The sequence below is a fragment of the Xyrauchen texanus genome, chromosome 18, assembly GCF_025860055.1.
Source record: "Xyrauchen texanus isolate HMW12.3.18 chromosome 18, RBS_HiC_50CHRs, whole genome shotgun sequence".
NCBI lineage: Eukaryota > Metazoa > Chordata > Actinopteri > Cypriniformes > Catostomidae > Xyrauchen > Xyrauchen texanus.
The window spans coordinates 39267080-39288584 of record NC_068293.1 but is presented as its reverse complement, the minus strand read 5'-3'; the positions used below and the strand labels follow the sequence as shown (position 1 = coordinate 39288584).

General features: G+C 38.6%; 1 protein-coding gene across 2 annotated transcripts in view; it reads left to right on the top strand.

The window, feature by feature from the left end:
* The window catches only part of hdac4 (histone deacetylase 4), a 259844-nt gene extending 245436 nt beyond the window's left edge, over positions 1 to 14408 (top strand). For both annotated transcript variants that reach the window (XM_052148118.1, XM_052148119.1), the window contains 3 exons: positions 1929 to 2013; positions 4059 to 4200; positions 5784 to 14408. In XM_052148118.1, coding sequence (XP_052004078.1) covers positions 1929 to 2013; positions 4059 to 4200; positions 5784 to 5823 — 267 coding nt within the window. In that variant the 3' untranslated portion in view covers positions 5824 to 14408. The remainder of the gene's footprint in view (positions 1 to 1928; positions 2014 to 4058; positions 4201 to 5783) is intronic.
* The last annotated feature ends 7097 nt before the right edge of the window (positions 14409 to 21505 follow it).

Sequence of the window (21505 nt, the reverse complement as noted above, 5' to 3'; positions counted from 1 at the left end):
TTTCTATTTAGGTTTTCTGATAATCCTTTCAATGTGCCCCAGGTTATTGGCATAGCTGAATGCAGCCTCAGCTACAGTCTTCATACACGACACAATGCTTTATAATTAGATATTTGAAGTAACGATGTCGGCTGAGGAAGTGCCGGTAATACACAATCCTCGTCCCCTCTGTCTTTCGGTCACATTAGCACGACGAGGCTAATCGTGGTCAGATTAACGTGCATACATGCATTCAGTCAAGCTTTAATTGCATTATCTAGATCTGTTAGTCTGTCTTCGCAAAATCTAACTGGTACAATTAGTTGGACCTTAAGCATTTACATTACTTATTTGATAAATGAACTATGGCATTAGTCTATCTGAATTCAAAATGTTAAGGTGCATGCAAATGTAATTATCTGTACGAGAAGAATAGGTCAGGATGTGATCTTACTATGAGCGTGATTGTTTTTGAAATGCCGAGGGGGTTTGATATGTCTGTGTGTCGTGCCACAGCAGGATTAAAGTCTCGGTCTCCTCAGATGGCCTTCTGTCCCCCTGCCCTCGTTTTATTTGTTTTAATTAAACCAAAGCTTCCAGCCTGGCTGAGGAGTAGAGTATGATCTCTCCCTCTCTTTCTCACTCTCCTCTTGCTAATATTTCAAAATAACTCCACCCTGCTTTTTTTCCCCCATTATTTTTCATCTTCCTTGTCATGCAAATTCTTTATGATTGCCGAATGACAGCATGCATGCCTTTGTCTTCCTCTTTAATGTTTGCACATGCTTGGCCGTAGATTTTCTGTTTTTCTTGCAGGGGTGAAAAAATGCAGCCCTCAGCCAGCGGGAAATGGTATCATTCCACATCAGGAATGTAGCGTTGTATGCTCGCTGTTTCCTCTGGGCCTTGGCCCCGTTGGTCCCTGAGCTGTCGTGAGCTTTGCCTGTGAGGTGTGACAAAGCACAAAGCCCTGTATTGTTGGCTTTGTGTTGGAATCTTTGAGTACAGAAATCAACACATCTGGGATCCCCCATCAGAGTATAAACACTGCTTTGCTATTGCATTTAATGTCAGGTAACCATCTGTGGTGGTCCCCTGCAATCAAAAAGCATCAGGGCCTGCTTCCATAAATATTTCATTGACGTTCATTTTGTAGCATGTTGTCAGTTGCTGAATGATCTTACCTCTTAGTGTCCTTGCCTGGTGCAAAGTGACGAAAGTTACATCTGTCCACTCTGGAAACAAGATATTGCACAACACCACACAATTACAGCCTATCAAAACATATTTGTTGTTGAATATACAGTACAGCTATGTGGAGTGGGATTTTGGACCACGCTACCCATGCATTGCCACAGAAACCAAGCAATCAACAAAATGCCCTTAAAATGAATGTCCAGGTCCGTCTTGCCAATTCTATGGAAGTTGATTCCCTTTAAAGCTTAAAAAGGTCAGAAAAGTATAATAAAAGTAGTCCATGTGGCTTGTGCTTCCATTTCTATGTCTTTTGAAGGCGTACAAGCATTTACATAATGTTTCACACGTTTTAGTGCTAAACAACACACATTCTCAAGTTTGGGTAAACTGCTCGTTTAAATATCAAATGAGTTTGATTGGCTTTGATTTTTCAACTTTTCAGTATTTTGCTTTCAGTGAGGACAGAAAAATTACTTGATGTTGGAAACTCGTGATGTCGCTCCTGGTTAAGGCAGTTTGTAACAGTTTATATACAGTATTCTCAGTGGTGTTATACTGGATTCAGTTAGTGTCATAGACCATCAGTCACACTGTTTGGGCTGATTGACTTCAGTAGAATCTCACTGCAGTCCTGTCAAAACACTTGAAATACTCCCTTCCCTCATTTAATCGAATGTTGAGTATGGTGAAGCCACTAGACTAGAGGATCTTTGTGCAATGGTGTAACCTTACATCTGTAATCTTCTTTTCAGTTGGAACCTCTCCCTGAAGAAGTGCAGCAACAGAGGCCAAACCCCAATGCCGTTCACTCCATGGAGAAAGTTCTGGAAGTCCATAGTGAGTGCAAGCACACAGTCTTAAGTTCGATCGCTGTTCAAACTAGCAAGCACTTTCTTGATCTGACAAGCTCTAGTCTGATTTACAGGCTTTCCGCAACTTCAGAGTAAGGGCACACATGTTTTATTTTATCAGTACACCTGGAAACCAATTTGGGATTATAAGGTACCAGGCTGATAGCATTTTGGGGAAAGAACTAATCATTGGATTGGCCAAAATTTGCATGGTTGGTGGCGTCAAATCTTTGAAAGATAATGATTTTTTTGTTGGTTGAACTCGGTAGCAAGTAAACTAGATATCCACGAGTAGAACTATATATTCAGGGGTATACAGCATGAAAAAACTAAATAAACTCTTAGTTCCTGTCTAAGTGGGCGGAGTGAACTTGACCTGGGCTGCATTTTCCAAAGCATCGCAAGCCTAGGTAGATCGTAGAAACCATTGGCACCAATGAGCTCTATGATCAACTTAAGCTTGCAACGCTTTTATGAAATGCAGCCCAGAATAAGCAGCAATGTGGACCAGACTTAATTCCATTTGTCAAAAGCAGGGGTGCCCACACTCTTTTGTGTGATGATGTACTTTTAAATGACCAACTCAATAAGATCTACCAACTAAAAAAACACAGTTTCATTTAAAAAAAGAAAATGTGTGTTGGGACTACTGCATGTATCCCTACATGGAATTCATCTTCTAATTAATAAAAAAATATATAATAATGTTCAATGTTGATACCATTCAGTTTTAAAACTAAACCCAAAACACCTACAGCACAATAGATTACAATAGCCAGGGCATTTACCTTATTCTGATGACTTGCACTGAATGGAATCAGACAGTTTTGCCTAATCCGGACAGCAGCATCACAATTTCGCGCTCTGTTCACAGAAGTCCTTGGAAGGCGTATATGCGCAAACCTAGTTGTCATGGCAACTGAATAAACAAAACCTCGCCTGGTCAATATTTACTCGTCAAGTCCAAGTCAGACAGAAACTAAAAGAAGGAAAGACATTATATTTATTTTTATTAAAATTTTACGAAAGTACATTTGCATTTTGTGCGATCTACCAGCATTGCCTTTGCGATCGACTGGTAGATTGCGATCGACGTATTGGGCACCCCTGGTCTAAAGTCTGACTAGGTGAGACTAGCATGAATATGAACTCTTTCCATTACTTTCCATTTACACCTAGTATTATGATGCGTCTTGGGTTATCTGATCACATGTGGTCAGGCGAGACACATCACCATTTACATCTGGTCACTGAATTCGTCTCCTGCGACCATTTGTGTTCAGATTTTGATGGGAGGGTCTCTGATTCAAGATGACACACATCAATCATTGTGTTGGTGTGTTACTGTAAACTGCAAAAAAAGTAATAAAAGACAAAGAAAGAGCGAATAAAACCGAATAATTACTCCCAGATCCATCTGAAATTTAATTTCGGAATTCTACATTATTTTAGTGGATTACCTGTATTAAAGGAGATTCGGATGTGTTTGTGATCTGTGTCCGTTCATGTTGATATCAAACACACTAAAGAATATCTGTGAAGTTCTTGAGCTTGACTATGGATCCGCTTTTTTACATTTTCTGATTTGACTGTTATTCCCTTTTAAAGCCGCTCAAAACTGGCTAAGTTTAAACTCTTGTTTTAGCGCAGCAGTTGATTGACAGGTGAGGGGTGGCGCTTCGCTGTTGTCCGGGATGCATACAGGAGGACAGATTACTGTTTATACCTCAAATGCGAAATGCATTTTTGACTGCTTTCATATGTGTTTTTTGGTGATCCGATCACAAAACGTTTTAGACCCGGTTTAGACCTGTATTTAGCGCTGATCACATGTGATCGGATCACCCAATATGCATCTTAACACCATGTGTAAACGGGGTCCATGACATTTTGCTTCTCTGTGTTCAATGTTAAAAAAAAATGTCATTGATCACGTACTTCTTTCAGTGATATATATATATATATATATGTGTGTGTGTGCCCTTTTACCACATGTTTGGCGCTGACCTTTGAACTTGTTTTGCACCGTAGGTAAATACTGGCACTCGCTGCAAAGATCTGCCTCGACTCTGGGCTACTCTCTGCTGGAGGCTCAGAGGTGTGAAACTGAAGAGGCGGAGACTGTGACCGCCATGGCCTCCCTGTCTGTGGCCAACAAACACATGGGAATGAGGTGCGCTCATCTCATCTCCTTAGTATGTGTGTGTGTGTGTTTGTTTGTTTGTTTTAGTGGCCCCAAAAAAGTATTTGGACTCTTACAGGGATAGTTCATTTTCAGTGCAATCAAAGTGGTTACTGAGTCCATCAGTCTGCATCTTCTTTGTGTTCAATGGAAGACACAAAGTCATACAGGTTTGGTGAGTAAATTCTGAGTGTCTAATACTGTATTCGCTCAGACCAAGCATCCAGAGTGTGTCTATATGTGAACCTTGTGTATTTATGAATGTGTGAGGGTACTTTGATTGGACAGCAGTGTTTTTTGAGGAGTCTCTGAATTAGCACTGCTGGTGCGGGGCAGACGTCCAGCAGCACTGGGCTTCTGAGAAACACCCTCTGCCAGAGTCCTAATTGAAAACACACAGGCAACATTGAGCACAGATGCTTGAGGTTTCTGGACGGTCCTTACACAGTCACACTCTTACACATACTGTACATGAGACTAGCACAGGTTTACACCTCCCTGTTATTACCTATTATTCTTATTATGGGCCAAATATCAAAGATACAAAGGCATCTACTGTATATAGGGTAACCTATTAAAGTTACACTGTATCTTCTATTTTGGGGTCTATGGCAGCCCCTATAACCATATGATTAAAAATTTTGATATTTGGCACACATTTTGGGGAGGGTCTCACATCCACACTTATACGTTTTCATTTTGCTACATTTTTGCCTCTCATCCATCCTGGAACAGCGTTTTTCTTCGCCAAAATGGACTGTTTTCGAGTGTTTCGAAAACAGTAATGGGCAAAAATCTTCCTGAGTTGATTGGTTTTAAGCTTGAACCGTTTTTTCTTTTACTTTATACCTTTGAAGGAAAACTGTTTAAGGTGTTTACATGGCCTTACAAGCATGTAAACGCCCTCAATGTGCTGCGTTTTGGCACCTAGTTCCCAAAGAGCTTAGAACATGTGCTAAACCATTAGAACTTTTGAATATTAGAACTTTAGAACTTTTGGAACTTTTTGTTATAATTCTAATAATTAAGCCTAAAGTTATAATTCCATAATGCTCCATATGTTTCTGGGAGCCTACAGAATACTCTAATGAACAAATTGTAAGCTTTGTGGTACATCTTTCCACCATGTTGAATGATTTTAATCATATGAATGATTTGACTTCTGCTATAATTTGTATAATATAGTTTGTCTTATCTTTGACATAATTGGCTCAGATCATATTTATACAAAGTCACCTCACAAAAACCACCAAATGGATTTTTGGTGTCCGACACTGCTTTTTAGAAACACCTAAACGAGTTGCCCATCAAAGACAATAATTTCACACATTAAGTTAAATTATGGCATGAAACTTTGTATGTTTCATCGACTTTTCCTAAAATCCCTATGCTATGACTTTGTGTGTGTGCGTGTGTGTGTGTGTGTGCGTGTGTGTGCGTGTGTGTGTGTGCGTGTGCGTGTGTGTGTGTGTGTGTGTGTGTGCGTGTGAGTGTGTGTGCGTGTGTGTGTGTACGTGAAGGAGAACAGTGCTCTCATAATGAAATTAAGAATTTTTGTATATGTTCCCTAACAGGACAGAGGAGGAGCCCATGGAAGAGGAACCTCCATTGTAGAAGGTCCGTTTAACTGCCTTGGTGACCCTCGTGGTTCAGAGCCTGTTTAAGGCCTCTGTCCTCACTCTGCTCTCTCCACCCGTTTCATTTTTTGTCCCGCCTCTGCCTGGCAGGGCAAGATGTGCGCACTTTGAGCACGGGACTCGAAACGGCCTGAAGAAAGCTCCATGACACCCAGAGTGCAACAGTCTAAAACGTCTCGGCTGTGTTAGTCAGTCTGTGTCCGTGGCAGAACGTCCAGGATTCTGTACCTGGTCTGTCCACAGGGATGCTTACTTTTGAGCAGGACATAGACTCATGTTCCATTTTTAGACGTGAGAGCTGGTGCTTTCAACACAAACTTCGGTTTCCTTTCTTTCCAGAGCCACTAAAGTCCACACGACTTTGGCTGTGAGCATCAATGCGGCCCTGTCCTTGTTGTTTTATTCGTCGTCTTGTTTGTCTTTTCTTGAGGAAAAAAGGGACTCATTCCATTTGTCATCCAAGTTACTGCTAAACTCATCTGATGTTGTTGACGAGAGACCCACAAGGGTGGAAGATGATATCTGAGATTGGGAGAGAGTGAAGAATTGAGAACCCTACAGAGAGCCATGAGAGTGGACAATGCGAGTTTGTGCCTTTTTTGTGATGGATTGAGAAGAACATTGCCTTAAACTAGTTACAGGAGGGGTTGAAGATGTTGAGCCCCATTGCACCTCTTTTCTTGCTTTTCAAGAGGTGGAGACACGTGAGGGTCAAAGGCTGGCCTGAAGAATCGGAATAAAACCCACAGCATGTTTACCAGGAACTCCCTGCAGACATTGTCACGTTTCACATCCATTATGGACCTTTTTACTGTTTTCTGTTCTGTCATTTTACTGTGCTTGTGTTGTACATTACATAACAACTAAACTTGTAAGGTAGTTGCCAGCTATCCAAGGGCAAACATCGTTGGAGCTCTTTGCAATTGTATTTTCCAGTGCTTTATAAGGCAAGCCAATGTGTAGCGATTTATTTGAACTCTAATGACCAAATAAGCACCACCTCCTCATCCTCCTCTTCGAAAGGGTTGAACAGCATGCACCGTTACGGAACAGCTTTCCATCTGCCAAGTTTGAATTCAAGTGTGGTAGATTCACAGCAACTAGTTTGTAGCATGAATTTGCTGTTGAAACAGTAGTTCTTTGCCACTAGCTGTGAGCATCAAGTATGGGGCTGCAATGATGATTTGTCATACAAAAAAACACACAATTTGTGGTTTAAAAGAAACTATTTATATTTTCCCTTCTCTTAACACACATTGTTCTTTTATAGCTATAAATGTCTAGTATTGAGATTCCTTTACAGCTAATTAAGGGCAGTAGCGTATCACTACTATTATTCTACTCAGCATATGGTAAGTTTTATTGACACCTTTGAAACAAGAGGAAAAGGGCTGGTTATGATTTTAAACGTACCATTTCGCCTTCAGATGTGCCACCTGGTGAGATTTAGGGCTGGTGTAAAGCGAAACATTTCCTGCCGATTGGTCTGTCCAAGGGCATCGCTACACAACGTAATGGGCCTTTCACCATAGGGGCAGGTGCTACTACTCAAACCAGGAAGTAGCGAGACCACCAGCTTCCACTCAGAAAACAATCGTTAAAAACACCTCTGAGACAACTGTGATTCTCAGATAATCTGCATGGGACTATTTTGGCGTAGTTTTGGAGCTGCACCCCTGACCTAAAGGGGGCAGGGTACCAGTGCTTCTAAATGGCACATAGAACTGTGTATGTATATATACGCAATTATGCATGCTGACAGTAGATTGTTTGGCTTGACTTTGATTGTACATTTAACATTTGGATTCAGGACTGATTAAGAGGTAATTATTTTGTTTGACGACCCTGACTCAAGTTTAGCCTCTTGGCAACTACCTTTGGCATTGTTTTTCGTGTGTATCATGTACGTTAAATATGAGACACATTAAGGAAGGGGATTTGATTCACTGTTCCTTAATTTCATTTTTATATATACCTGTCACGTATGACTACTCCACTTTGGGTTTTCGCCCATTTTTTTGTCTGTTGTTCTTTGTTTTGTTATTTTTTTCTGGCCTTTTGACCTTGTTTGTCTTCTTTTTGTTTTTTGTCATTTTTTATATAGTTGACCATGTGTTTTACATGCTTAAGATTTGTGTTTTTTTTTTTTTTTTATTGAGCGCGAGAGAGAGTAACAGCCTTTTTTTAAACATTCTTAAAAAATATTTGTTTTATCTTTTAACTGTTTTTATTTGTAGATGTGGGATGTTTTACTTGTATAATAATTCCAACAATTGTGTATTTACTGTGTTCTGTTCATAGTAGATTTATATTACAAAGAGCTATAGATATATTATATATTATAAAGATTGCAGACTCGAATGAGAACATTTGTATTGCAAAGTGATATATCAGTATGTGGCACTGATTCTGAAGGCACTGTTTCAAGCTGCTGTTGGTTTCATGCATTCACATTCTGGCCGCACCGCAACCCCTTAATCAAAAGCATTTTGCTCGTCATGATTCCAGCTTTATTCTGACAGAGCTCTTACTCTAATACAAAAATCTACCAGAAAATATTATGGACTGGCACTTTAAATTTGATGCCGAGTTAATGTGGTTAGACCAAGTAGATTAGATGCTGACATCACAATGATCATTGTTTGGTCAATGCAAAATGGATTTTGATTGTAATATTCTTCCCTTCATGATTTGAAATATGTTTGGATTACCTAAGTTAGCATTGGGGTGAATCTCAACAAATCTGTTAAGAACATGTCTGGGTCATATTTCTTCCCCAAAATCAGAAGAAATTATATTTTGCTTAAATGTAAATAAATGAACATATAAATATACATTAGAAGGTGTTATAAATAAAGCAAATGTTTAAGATATTTTACATTGTGACATTATTTTCATGAAAATTAAGCCTATTCCCCCAAACGTCCTACCTGGTTTTATGACAAATTGTGATAATAGTATGAGATGGTGAAATCATATGAATTGGCTTGTACAAAAACGTGTTCCAAAAAAACTTTTACTCTCATACAGAGAGACCAAGATTTTAATAAACATAAGAAAAATTTGGGGTTTTAAACGAGTGTTTTTATAATTTTCCTAAGTTTTGTATTAATTTGAAATGTGGTTGGTTGGTCTCTATGGGAATAAAAGTTTTCGTACAAACCAAGTTGTACAATATCTTAAGACTTCGCCATCTTGTACAAATTATTACAAGAGGCCATGAGACTGTTGCCAAATTCTCACTACTGTAATGCACAAAAGATTACATTATCGTTAGTGTAATTCAACTCCGAAAAAGTTGGGACAGTTTGAAAATTACTAATAAAAACAAAACATTTTGTAATTTGTAAATTATATTCAGCTATATTGCTATATTGAAAGCATTACAACTACACATTATATGATGTTTTACCTTGTGAATTTCATTGTTTATATTATTTTAGAAATTTACAGTAATTTAGAATAAAATGATTGCAACACGCTCCAAGAAAAGTTGGGACAGTTGAGTGTTTACCACTGTGAAACATCAACATTTCTTCTTATAACACTTATTAAGCATTTGGGCACGGAAGACACAAGTTTGTTAAGTTTAGAAAGTGGAATTTGTCCTCATTCATCCATTATGTAGGTCTTAAGCTGCACAATTTTACGGGGTCTTCGTTCCCGGATGGTGTGCTTAATAATGCACCACACATTCTCAGTTGGAGACTGATCAGGACAATCTTGCACCCGCACTCTCAGCTTACACAGCCATGCACTTGAAATCTAGGCAGTATGTGGTTTGAAGTTGTCCTAGTGGAAAATGCAGGGAAGTCCCTGGAAAAGACGGTGCTGGATGGCAGTATATGTTGCTGCAAAACGTGTACATATCTGACTGCATTCATGGTGTTCACACAGATTTGTGAGTTACCAATGCCATGGGTACTGAAACATCCCCATACCATGACAGACACTGGCTTTTTACCCTGACCATGATAAAAGCTTGGATGGTCCTTTTCCCCTTTGGCCCGGATAACGCGACGGCTATGTTTTTCAAAAACTATTTGAAATGTTTACTCATCAGACCAAAAAACACGGTTCCTCTTTTCTACTTTCCACCTAAAATGAGACTGAGCCCAGAGCAGTCGGCAACGCTTCTGGACAGTGTTGATGTAGGACTTCTGCTTTGCATAGTAAAGTCTTAACTTGTATCTGTGGATGCAGCGGCGAGTGGTGTTTACTAACAAAAGTTTACTAAAGTTATCCCAAGCCCATGTTCATGATATCCATTGCAGATGAGTGATGTTTTTTAAGACAGTGACATCTGAGGGATCAGAGATCACATGCATTCAGAAATGGTTTTCGTCTTGCCCTTTACGTACCATGATTTGACCAGATTCCTTGAATCTTTTAACTATATTGTGCACTGTAGAGGATGAAATGCCCAAAATCCTTCCAATTTGTCTTTGGGGAACATTGTTGTCAAAGTGCTGGACTATTTGCTGAAGCATCAGTTGGCAAATTTACAAGTCTTGAACTATCCTTGCTCTTGAAGGTCTAGGCTGTTTTTGGATACCCTTATACTGTATATGATGACACGATTTCTTCACCAGTTTAACATCTGTTTCACATCTCCTGTTCCACATCGCCTTGTTATTTCAACTCGTCCAATTGTTATTAGTCTTTAGTTACCCCTGCCTCAACTTTTTGGAGCGTGTTGCAATCATCTGATTTGAAATTACTGTACACAGGTAAAAGAAAGTCACAAGGTAAACCATCATATAATGTGTAGTTGAAGAGCTTTCAATATAGCAAAGGGTGAATATAATTTACAATCACTCCTTTTTGTTTTTATTAGCATTTGTCATACTGTCCCAACTTTTTCAGAATTGGGATTGTATTTTTATTTATGATGGTTTAAAAAATACAGTAAAAATCACTGTCACAATAATGCACTTGAATAAAATGGGAATTCAATTAAAAAAGCTCTAAAGAAAAATATCTAGATGCATTACAGTAATGAGAATACGGGATGAAATGTGCTTAATTGTCATGAAAATAGTAGGCCCTATTTTAATAGCTCAGCGTTATGTGATAAATCATAAGCGCAAGTATGCGCTAAGTCTAGGCGCAAGTGGGTTTGACGGAATTGTGCACGCAAAGCACTGATGGGCTGAGATGTACAATTTAATACCAAATTCAAAATATTGGAGAGAGTTGTCTCCCCCGCCCCCTCCTCCCCAGACTCGATGCTCACGCGGGTTGCCAGGTCGAGGACACGCAACAGGACCGAGCGAACTGACAATGGCAAGCGACGAGCCTTAAGGTGCGTTCACACTGCCAGCGACTTTGTCGCTGCAGGTCGCCAGTGGCTGGCGGTTAGGTTGCTAGTGGGCATTACCAATACTGGTTGCCTAGTAACGTTTATAAATGATATTTATGATATTTTGCCATTCCATTGCTGTTGACAGCGAATCACTTTTCTTGCTAAAAACGAACATTTTGGAGGGAAAAGACTAAATATAAAGGAATCAGTACATAAAATGCTTTATATCAAAGATGAACGAGTAACAAGGCGTGCTCTTTGTCATAGCAGCTGTTTATCAGCGCCAAAAACACAAACGCCGGTCTGTCAAGGTCCACAAAACCGTTCAATCTCGGAGTCAGCATGGTGAGTACCACCGGCTGCGGCTGGATGAAGTCCGGTTCCAGCAGTACTTCAGGCTTGATAGGACCCAGTTTGATGAGCTGCTGCAGAGGGTGGGTCCCCTGATCTTTCCATTACTGCAGGAGCTGAGAAAGGATCACGTGAGCTCTACCGTGTTCTCTCGTATTGGCTGTCACTCCCGTAAGTCGCACTTCATTTGAATAAAGTTCAACTTGTCTTAACTTTGTCGCGTCACTGGACATGCCCACATCTGGTCGCCAACGGTCGCGAAAGCTCGTGTCGCTGGAAGTCGCCAGCTCTCATTGAAAATGAATGGTATGGTGTCGCTGTCTCGCGCGATGTCGCTGGCAGTGTGTACGTAGCTTTACAATGTAAGTTGATCAGCTAATGTATACTTTTGCAATGTTTTTATTGTTTGCGAACTATAAACCAGCACATGTGGATTTTTTATAACTCTGTGTTAGCTAGTTGTATTGCTGGCTACCATGGATGCAGTGCGCTGTGTTTACTCATTAACTTGTTTCAAACCTGGCAACCCGCGGTATCGAAATACTATTGGGAAATGGGCTTCTTCAACTAGCCTCTTTTGCATTGACTTAAAAATCACTAAGACAACAGATGGAAAAATATTAATACAAATTAGATCATAAATACAATTGTAAATATAAGCTTAATAATAATGTTAATTGAAATATAAATGATGACCTCTATGAAAATAGCTGATTGCACTTTGCGCCACTATATTTGCTTACGATACACCCACTGTTTGCGCGCATACACTCGCAGATAGTGCAAATACGGCCTCTTGCGCTAGCATGAAAATCACGCTTAGAATTAACACTATCACGAAAATGGGATAAGACATAGCGCAAGGTCATTGTGCGTAGCGCGACACTTAGCGCACTCATTAAAGAAAAGCCTTACGTCACAGTGGTCCCAAAAATTGGCTTCTGTTTGCAAAATATCATTGTAATTATTTATTTTTTCATTCGATCTTGTGGTGGAATTTGACCTGGATTTGTTGTCATGAAATTCACTTGTCAGTGTTTTGTTTGGGTTAATGATGTCAGCAGTCACTATCTGGACTCTTCTGTTTGTTAAATATTTGTCGTTGTCTTCATTTCTAGCATGATCTATTTTGGGCCTTTTGGCGGCATCATATCCAAACTATATCCATCAAATCGGATTTATTTTTTTAAGGAAGTGCAAAGGCTGACATTTATTGAAAGTGTCCTGTAAATGTAAAGCGACGTTCCCATAAAGTCTCGTAATAACACTAATACTCAAACTAATAAAAACAGCTAGTGACAAATCAGACCATAACTCCAAACCACTTTGCAATAACAGTCTCAATAACGGCACAGTCTTGTCAAAGGAACATCATTATCCCGTTCATCTGGATAGTAATTTACTTTCCTCTTGTTTTGTATAAAATATTTTTTTCCCTGTTTTATTTTACCTATCTGTCATTCCTACTAATTTGCCGTGAGGTCTGGCTTGAGCGTTGTTTATTTGCAGGCCAGGGTGAAGTTGATTTCATTCTCTCTCCTTCACAGCTGTAGATTTCTGCATGGATTGTGCATCAGCATGCCTGTCTGTCCTTGTAACATATTTGCACAAAAGAGGAACACGGGAGGGTTTGAGGTTTTTACAACATTAGAGAATGCATAGGATGGAAGCTCTTCTATTCCTCCTCTGATTTTGGTCAGTAAAGCAGACAGAATGATGCTCTCTGTGTCCGACGGATGTGCTTTTTACTTGTTGAAAAAAAACGTAATGAAAGAGAAATGATTTTTGAATATTTTACAACAACACAACAAAATGATCTAGCACTTGTGGCATATGGACTATAGACGTTATTGTATTTATGTATAGCATTTCTTTAGGTGAACAACACACTGCACTACACATACTGTAGACTGGCCTGTGTGACTTTTTTGCATTTGGTTTGTTTTATTTTTTCCACTTTTCCTCTAGATGTATTTTTGAGGCTGGAGGAAGACTAGGAAAAGCTTAGGGTTGTTCCTTTAGAACATCTGGAATCATCAAAAGGCTTTTCCAGATGCTTAACAGATATATCTTTAGTTTGTATAAAAGATAAAAGAACAGCACTTATCAGCCAGTTATACCTGTGACCACTGTGGCTCGAGAACAGTTCTAGGTTTTCAAACATGTTAGAAATGCTTGTTATTTTTGTCACTTTGTTTTACCATTGTTACAATAGAACTTTTCTTGGGACTTTTGCTCTAACATTTGTCATTGACATCAACTATAAAATACCTTGTTTTTGAATATCGCAATGTCTTGGTTTTTATTTCAGTGATCATTCATACTACAGTAGTTAGGCACACTGACATAAACATACTGACTGTTTTTTTTATGAATCAATATTCATTTTATCAGTTTAATGGACAAATGTTGTGTTATCATACTTTATATTGTTTGATCACCAAATATAGACAAGATCAGGGCTGGACTGGGAAGAGAAATCGGCACGGGAATTTTCATGGCAATTGGCTCAAAACTTGTTCGCTGTCCTTTTCTACATATCGCGGTACCGTTTTGTGGTCCGTTCTGCATAACTTGTCGGCTCATTTGAGCTTATCGTGGCCCATTAGGTGTGGTGGTGGCGTAGTGGGCTAAAGCACATATTGGATATTGGAAAATCAATTTGTAAAACACAAGTTGTTCAGAAAAAAAATGCAACAATTTGACAAATAATACTTTTACTATATACTGACTAAATATACCCAATGCAGAACTTGTGATAATATCTAGCAATTAAGTTTGTTAGAACATGAGTTTATTGAGATCAGCCAATGCAGTGAGCACTGAAGCCATCTACTGGCCATAGTTGTTATTTCATGTAATTGTTTTTTTTATTTTTATTATTATTATTATTCCTTCAGAGACCCCCAGTGCATGACAAATTGTTTTGTTTTGACACATTCAATTTACTGAATTAAAAAAAATAAAAATAATAATTCACCACACAATAGGACATTTCTTTCCTGTCTTGTTCCAAAGGGGCTAATAGTCTGTGTGGTGGTAAACACTGAGCTCTTCTCGTCGTTCTAGGCTGTAATTCTGTGGTGTACTTTGCGGCAATGGGGACATTTTGTAAATCTATTACAAAGCAAATAGCAGTGCACCAAGTAATGTTCTATGAAACACTAGTGGAGATGAATTGTTTTTGGGGAGTGCTGGGCCGGGATGCTTAGATGTCCCACAGTGCATTTAAGAGCTGTGGTTTATCATCGCAAGCATCGGTTCCCATCAGTCTGCCCAGGAGCAGAACTTAAATGTCAAACTGTGAGAATCTGTATAGGCTTAAATATAGATCAAATGAGAACAATACAATGGATTTACCTGACCTTAGGCTACATGGGTTAGAGGGATATTTTCAGATTTCCCAAGAAAATGTGGGATAATTTTTTTATTATTATTCATTTAACCTGGAAATAAACAAAGTTGAAAGGGTTCTGGGGGTAAAGTTAAGATGTAAAATGAAGAGGAGAAATACGATTCTGCACTATTTCTAGGCAAATAATCAAATGTACTGTAAGCAAATTTGGCCCTGTTAAAAGATACTTAAATATGTTGGTAGTCTGTTGTCTTCCACTAATAAAAAAGTGCCATGGTACTGTAATTCATATGCACAAATTCTATTACTATTGCATAATATGGTCATTCTTTATTTTACAGTGTTCATGTTACTGTATGTTTACATAGGTAATTATTACGGAGTAATACTAATGAACTAATAACACTGTAATTTTTTATGGAGCTGCTTGTACATAGATATTGTTATTGCATGCTTTTACATAACATGGACATTGTAAAATAAAGTGTTACCAATAATAATATGCATATATATATGCATATATATATATATATATATATATATATATATATATATATATATATATATATAAACTCCACGCTACGGCCCTACTGCTGTGATTACCTACGGCATTCAGCCTGTGGCCGAATCACAGCAGTGCTGATGTAGGGCCATATAGCATGATTGTGAATGTGATATTTCTTATATACAACAGTTCAATGAACAAGTAAATTAAAAAAAAAATAGGAAAAACTGAGTACGGTCATAAAAACGCATTCAACAGATCAGAATCTGCCGTTGCTGGTTCAAAACAAATGATGCATCCAAGCATCCATTAGTCATTCAAAATTTCACTTCAGAAATAGTATCACAGCTTGTGCTGTTTCTAACAAGTTATTGGATAAACAAGGGTGTGTGTGTGTGTGTGTGTGAGAGAGAGAGAGACATGGAGCATGTTTGATCACCTGTTGTCACTCCCAAGCAGAGATGCTGTCAGCTTTCTGAAGATCAGCTTTCTCAGTGGAAAAATCGCATCCAAGCAGGGATATTTCTCCCTATTTCACGGTAGCCGGTGTGCAAGCGTAGTTCACTATAGAAACCGCAATCTCCTCCACCATTTTAAACAGCACCCATCGTGTAATTAATCAGTCTGTTGTGTCTCTCAGCTTTAATGAGCCGCAATGCTGAAGTTGTTAGTTTAAAGCTATTTTCTAGCTTTAGTAGTGTAGTAGTAATATAAGCGATCACAGAGTTGTTTTATGTAGACACTGGATGACGCGGATTCACTTCACATCACCTAACTGGCTCATATTACACAAAAACAATTATCTTTTGCCACCAGCTGCTGGCTAACATATGTAATGTATAAAAAAAACAGATATGCACTGCTCTTACACTTTAGTTTAGAACAGCATGAACACAAGCAGAGTGATACACACAGTGAAGCATCGGAGTGCTGATGGTGTCAGACCATCAGTGCTCATTGAACGTCTCTCGTCCAATCAGATTCGAGGACTGGAACTAACTTAGATATATATATATATATATATATATATATATATATATATATATATATATATATAATATTTGTAGCCTAAATATTTTAATTGTTATTCGTACCATCCTACCCCTCTTAAGCCTTAACAGAAATCGTAGGCCTGGTAGTGTATATATCAAATTACTATGGTATTACCTTCTGATACCATCACTGCACTATGGTAACGCCACACAGTCTATTGAATGCTCCATAGAGCCAGTGTCTGTGTTTATACACAGCTCTTTCCATGAAAGGGCAACAGAGAGGAAAGGAGCTTACAGTAGTCACGACAAGGATTACCAGCTCATTTAGAGGAGACAAGGGTCAGATGGCTGTCAAAATACACAGGGGCAAGTAAGAGCAAGATAAACCTAAAGGATCAACAAAAGCAAACAAAAATTTCACACTGCCTGCTAAGCAGCCGTCAAATATACAACAGATAGAGTGGATAATTTGTGTTGCTCAGAGTCCAGTCCAGTCCAGAGTTTCAGTAATATTATTAGTCACTTTTTTAAACCAGTGACCAAATAGGACATATATTCTGCTATGAGAGTCATACACACATATTTATAAAACACATTGGGGTTTTTTCTTTACTTAAAGGGATAGTTCTTCCAAAAATGAGAGTTCTGTCATCATTTACTCAACTCATCATCTTGTTCCAAACATGTATGACTTATTTCTTCTGTGAGACACAAGTAGGGAGAATGTAATAGGGATTGACGTCATCAGTCACCCATCACTTTCATCGTAAGTGAAAAAGAGCAGCATAAAAATGTTATGAAATGTTTATGCATAATCCATAATCAATTTTCCATGGGGTCAATCTGGTATGGAATGGCATAAGGGCAAGTAGAGTAAATGATGGTAACTAATAATACAAGAGCAAAAAATAAAATCATAATATTATTCAAAATGAGTTGTTGTTTTAATCCATTATTAATTTTTAAAGCCCTTTAGAAGTCTTTCGTATAGGTTTAATAAAGAAAAATCACAATTTTTCCAAAAACCCCAAGAAACCTGCTTTAAGAAAAGTTTCCCAAAAAATTCATTAGCATAACTTCACATGTCGTCATGACATTTTGTCACGAAACTCTCAACAACCAATGAGATTTGATGTTATCGAAGTTGCTGCCATATTGGATTCAGCGCCGTTAACATAGTTTATCTGAATTTTTTTAGTTAATTAGATTTAGGAGTGAAAAAACAACCTGGTCTGTACTTTGTAAATCATAAAAAGTGACCGTAAGCCTTCAGAATACTTGGAATATGATGCATGGGCTACTTTTATGACACTATTGTTGGGTGCTTTATTAAGTATTAAAGTGAGTCACTGTCAACTGCCATTGTACTAATTCCAGTTAACAGTACTGGATAAATCTATCATTAAATTACTTTCCTTTTTATTCCTTTGAAAAAAGAAAGTCATACAGGTTTAGAACAAGATTAGGGTGAGTAAGTGATGACAACATTTTCATTTTGCGTGAACTATTCCTTTCCCCAAGTACCCCCTGGTATGCATGTAGCTTACCTCTGGTTGGGAATGACTGGTTTAGTCAATGAAGCAAGAAATATGCAAACAATCGTGTTGGAATATTCATAAATCTGGCACCCTGGGCTGCATGGTATGGTTCATCTATAAACTGCCATGCTTGCAGTGTGCAAGTGTGAAAGGAGAAGCGAGAGACAATATTTACCGTCTTGTGGGTCGTCAAAAGATCGTCTCCAAACAACATAATGAGCACAAAGGTGTCGTGAACCTCAGGAATGTGTTCACATTTTCGGCTCCTCGGGAGTCAAACTAAGGTGAGAAGTTTAGAGTCTGTCAGTATTACTGTTGACCAGGTCACTGAACCTTGTGACCTTTGCCCTGTAGCCTAAGGTCAGGTAAATCCAGCGCAGTCTCTGCATGATGATTTAGAACATTGAGCCCTTTCCCGACTGGGAGGCTCAACAAGGCTTCCATTCACGTATTTAAACCCTATTGGATAACACAAGCTTTAAACTACGAGAGATAAAAACCTCAAACTCAGTGGTTCTCAATTGATTTTGCGTGAGTACTCAGATTTTACATCGGACCCACCCAACACAGAACCAGAATTGTAAACAAAATGTATTTAAATTCAAACACTAAAATGTAATATCAACATGAACTATATACCGTTTGCACAGCAATATTCATAAATATTAAGGGTTTGGTTTCTAAATGTCTCTTAAATGTCAATGATTCAATGTTTCAATGTCCAATAATTGATTGCACAAAACATGTTTATTAACAAGTTAACATGTATTAAATGTGTGGCTCATATTTTATCTTCCATTGTATTCATGGTTTTGGAGGATGAGGGCATGTCCCAAATTTGGCTCATTTCGGATTAATGTACAAAATGCAAAGCAAAGAGTTTGATTAGACGATTAGATTTGGGAAGTGTTTTTTCCTTTTTAAACTTTAAGACTATTTAACTTGCCATCCTAACTACTGATAGGCAGGATTAAATGGTTATTTGCATTTTATTATTTGCCCTTAGCATTGTTTTTCCTCTGCAGTCGCTGACCCTATCAGAACAGAGCTGCGACTTGCCAGACAGCTTTTTTCGAAAATTTGGTCTGCATTACCACATTTCAATGTTTTTCTCTCTCTATCTTTCTCTTTTCCCCTGTTCCTCTGCTCATCCTCATTTAAGGCAGCTCAGTCTGTCATTACACTCTTTTATATTACAGAAGAGCCTCCTTCCAGAGTGCGTTTTTAATTGTGGCTCTGAGGTGGTGGATCGTGGCAGCTGCATCTCTGAGCCAAATGACAGATCCGCCTCACAGAATTGTAAGCGCAGCGTAGTTCTAGCGGGAAGACTAGCAGCTGTACATCATCGCACCATTAGCGGGGTATCTCCCAGACAATCACATGTAAGCCATTGCTTTATAAGTCTGCTCACAATCTATCACATTGCTGTTTCAGTATGCTAACACGGCAACCTCCACCACCCCACCACCACCAGTCAAGTCCCATCCTGCATGGGGGTAGGCTCCTCGCCCCTGCCTCCTATCTCCGGCAGGATATGACGATTCCGAGAACAACTGCTTCGGACCACCAGACGGGGCCTACGCCAAAGAGAGACATTACATTTCTGTTTTATATTCATAAAATAAATGTCATCTTAAATTACATTAAAGTCTGCAAGTCTTGAGTCCTGATAGAACCAGAGTGATATGACACAAGCCATAAAACCTGTGTTTCACCCAGTGGGCGTGAGCATGATCCAGATGTCCTCAAGATCATCTCAAAGTTTTTACTGTACATCAATGATTCCCGGCACCCCTGTTTTAGACTGATCTAAGAGTGAAATCAAAAACAGCAGAGCAGTGAATGAGCTCCATTTTCTGGATGTAATGCCAATGAAGGGGAATGCATATTTTATAAACTGTTCCCCCCAATCCAACCTCCAAACGTAAACCTTACAATTAGTGGAGTAAAAATGTAATGTTAGAGGGAAAAGTGCAACCTCTGAATCATGCTCGTCACTGATTATGTGAGTGCATTTACTTCTGTCAGCACGGGATCCGAATCCTGATCTCCCACGCTGCTGATGCATCCGGTTGCACCACATGAGATAAAAAGAGCTTGTACTGCGATATGACGCCAAACTAACACGTCTTTCTAATGCATTTTGTTTGCTGGAACACTCCAAAACAAACATAAAGCACAACTAGTTTTGTCTGGTTCGCAAACAAATGACTCTTACGAGCCGGTTCTTTAAAGGAATCGCTTAAATCGGCTCATTAACTTTTTACTTATCATTTGAATCAGACTGAAGAATCCTTCAATGAATGAACTAATTGAATCAGAGCAGACTGAATTAACATCTGATTCGCTTACTGAACCGCTAGTATTTACTTTCCGAAATGAAGCAAAAACTGGTTTGTACATGTAACGTAAGCATCTTACATTTATTGTTCATAATGTATAACAACGTGTTGTTTGAAAAACACTTTTGCAACACACGTTTTGTAATAAATTAAATCAGAAATTAAAACATGAATCGTTAAAATATACATACAATTACAATATACATAAAAATATATTAATAAATATATGCATGTGTGTGTATAAGTTGTCGTGCAATGCCTGTGTGTGTGTAACCACGCATTCTATATATGTCAATGTGAAACGCAGTTGACAAATCATTTTACTTTTGTAATCTGAAGAGTATCTGAGTGAAAAGGGTAATTAAATTATAACAAATGTTAGATGGGTCTTGATTTTATCCATTGTGAAAAAGGGTAGTTACATACCACAATGCAGCCAGGTGCTTGGAGGGGTGGGATTGGAAAGTAAGAGGGATTCGGGACATCAACTGAAGAGGAACTTTGCGACAATTTTGTGTCATAAATAGCGCAATTTTTGCATTGCTTAGCAGAAGTTGCTAATGAACTATATTACTTAGTAGATTAATTGTTTATTTTGAATTGAAATGTGAATTTACTTTAAATGTTTTTGTTTGACATTGATGTATTTTATTATATTCTTATTACTTAATGCTGCCAGTTTATAAAAACTATAGGCTTGTAAATCACAGCCTCTCGTGGGTTATTGCTTTGTTTGATCATCTGTTCTGCCATGTCATTTTCATAATATTTTGTCTAACGACAAGGATGTTGATGGTACCTGTAGTAATGTGCCAAGTTTGTTTTATGCTTAAATATTTTCATAAACTGCACGCTTATATTCTAGCTTGACTGTCATCTTCAGTCTGGGAATCTGTTTCGCGTGTGCTCTGTTTGGAGAGCTGTTTTATGTTTGCTTGTCTTTGCCATGTTTAGTCTAAAGACTGCTGCCCACCCTGAGAGGCTACAGGGAAAACATATCTGTGTACTGACCCATCGCTGCATGCACTCGGCTAGTGTACTATGCTGCACTGCAGGTGTTGCCCTGGGAGAAAAATACAGCACCAAATGTGGTAGATTCACACACTCACCGTATTTCCTACATAATCATTTTCAGTATTGACACAATGCATCTCACTGTTTGATTCTACTTTACATGTGAAGACAGGACTGTCATAAATGTTTAGTGTCACAAAACAAGAGCAAGGGGGGCGGGAGGAAAGGGGCTCTCAGGGGCAGAGCCACATTTT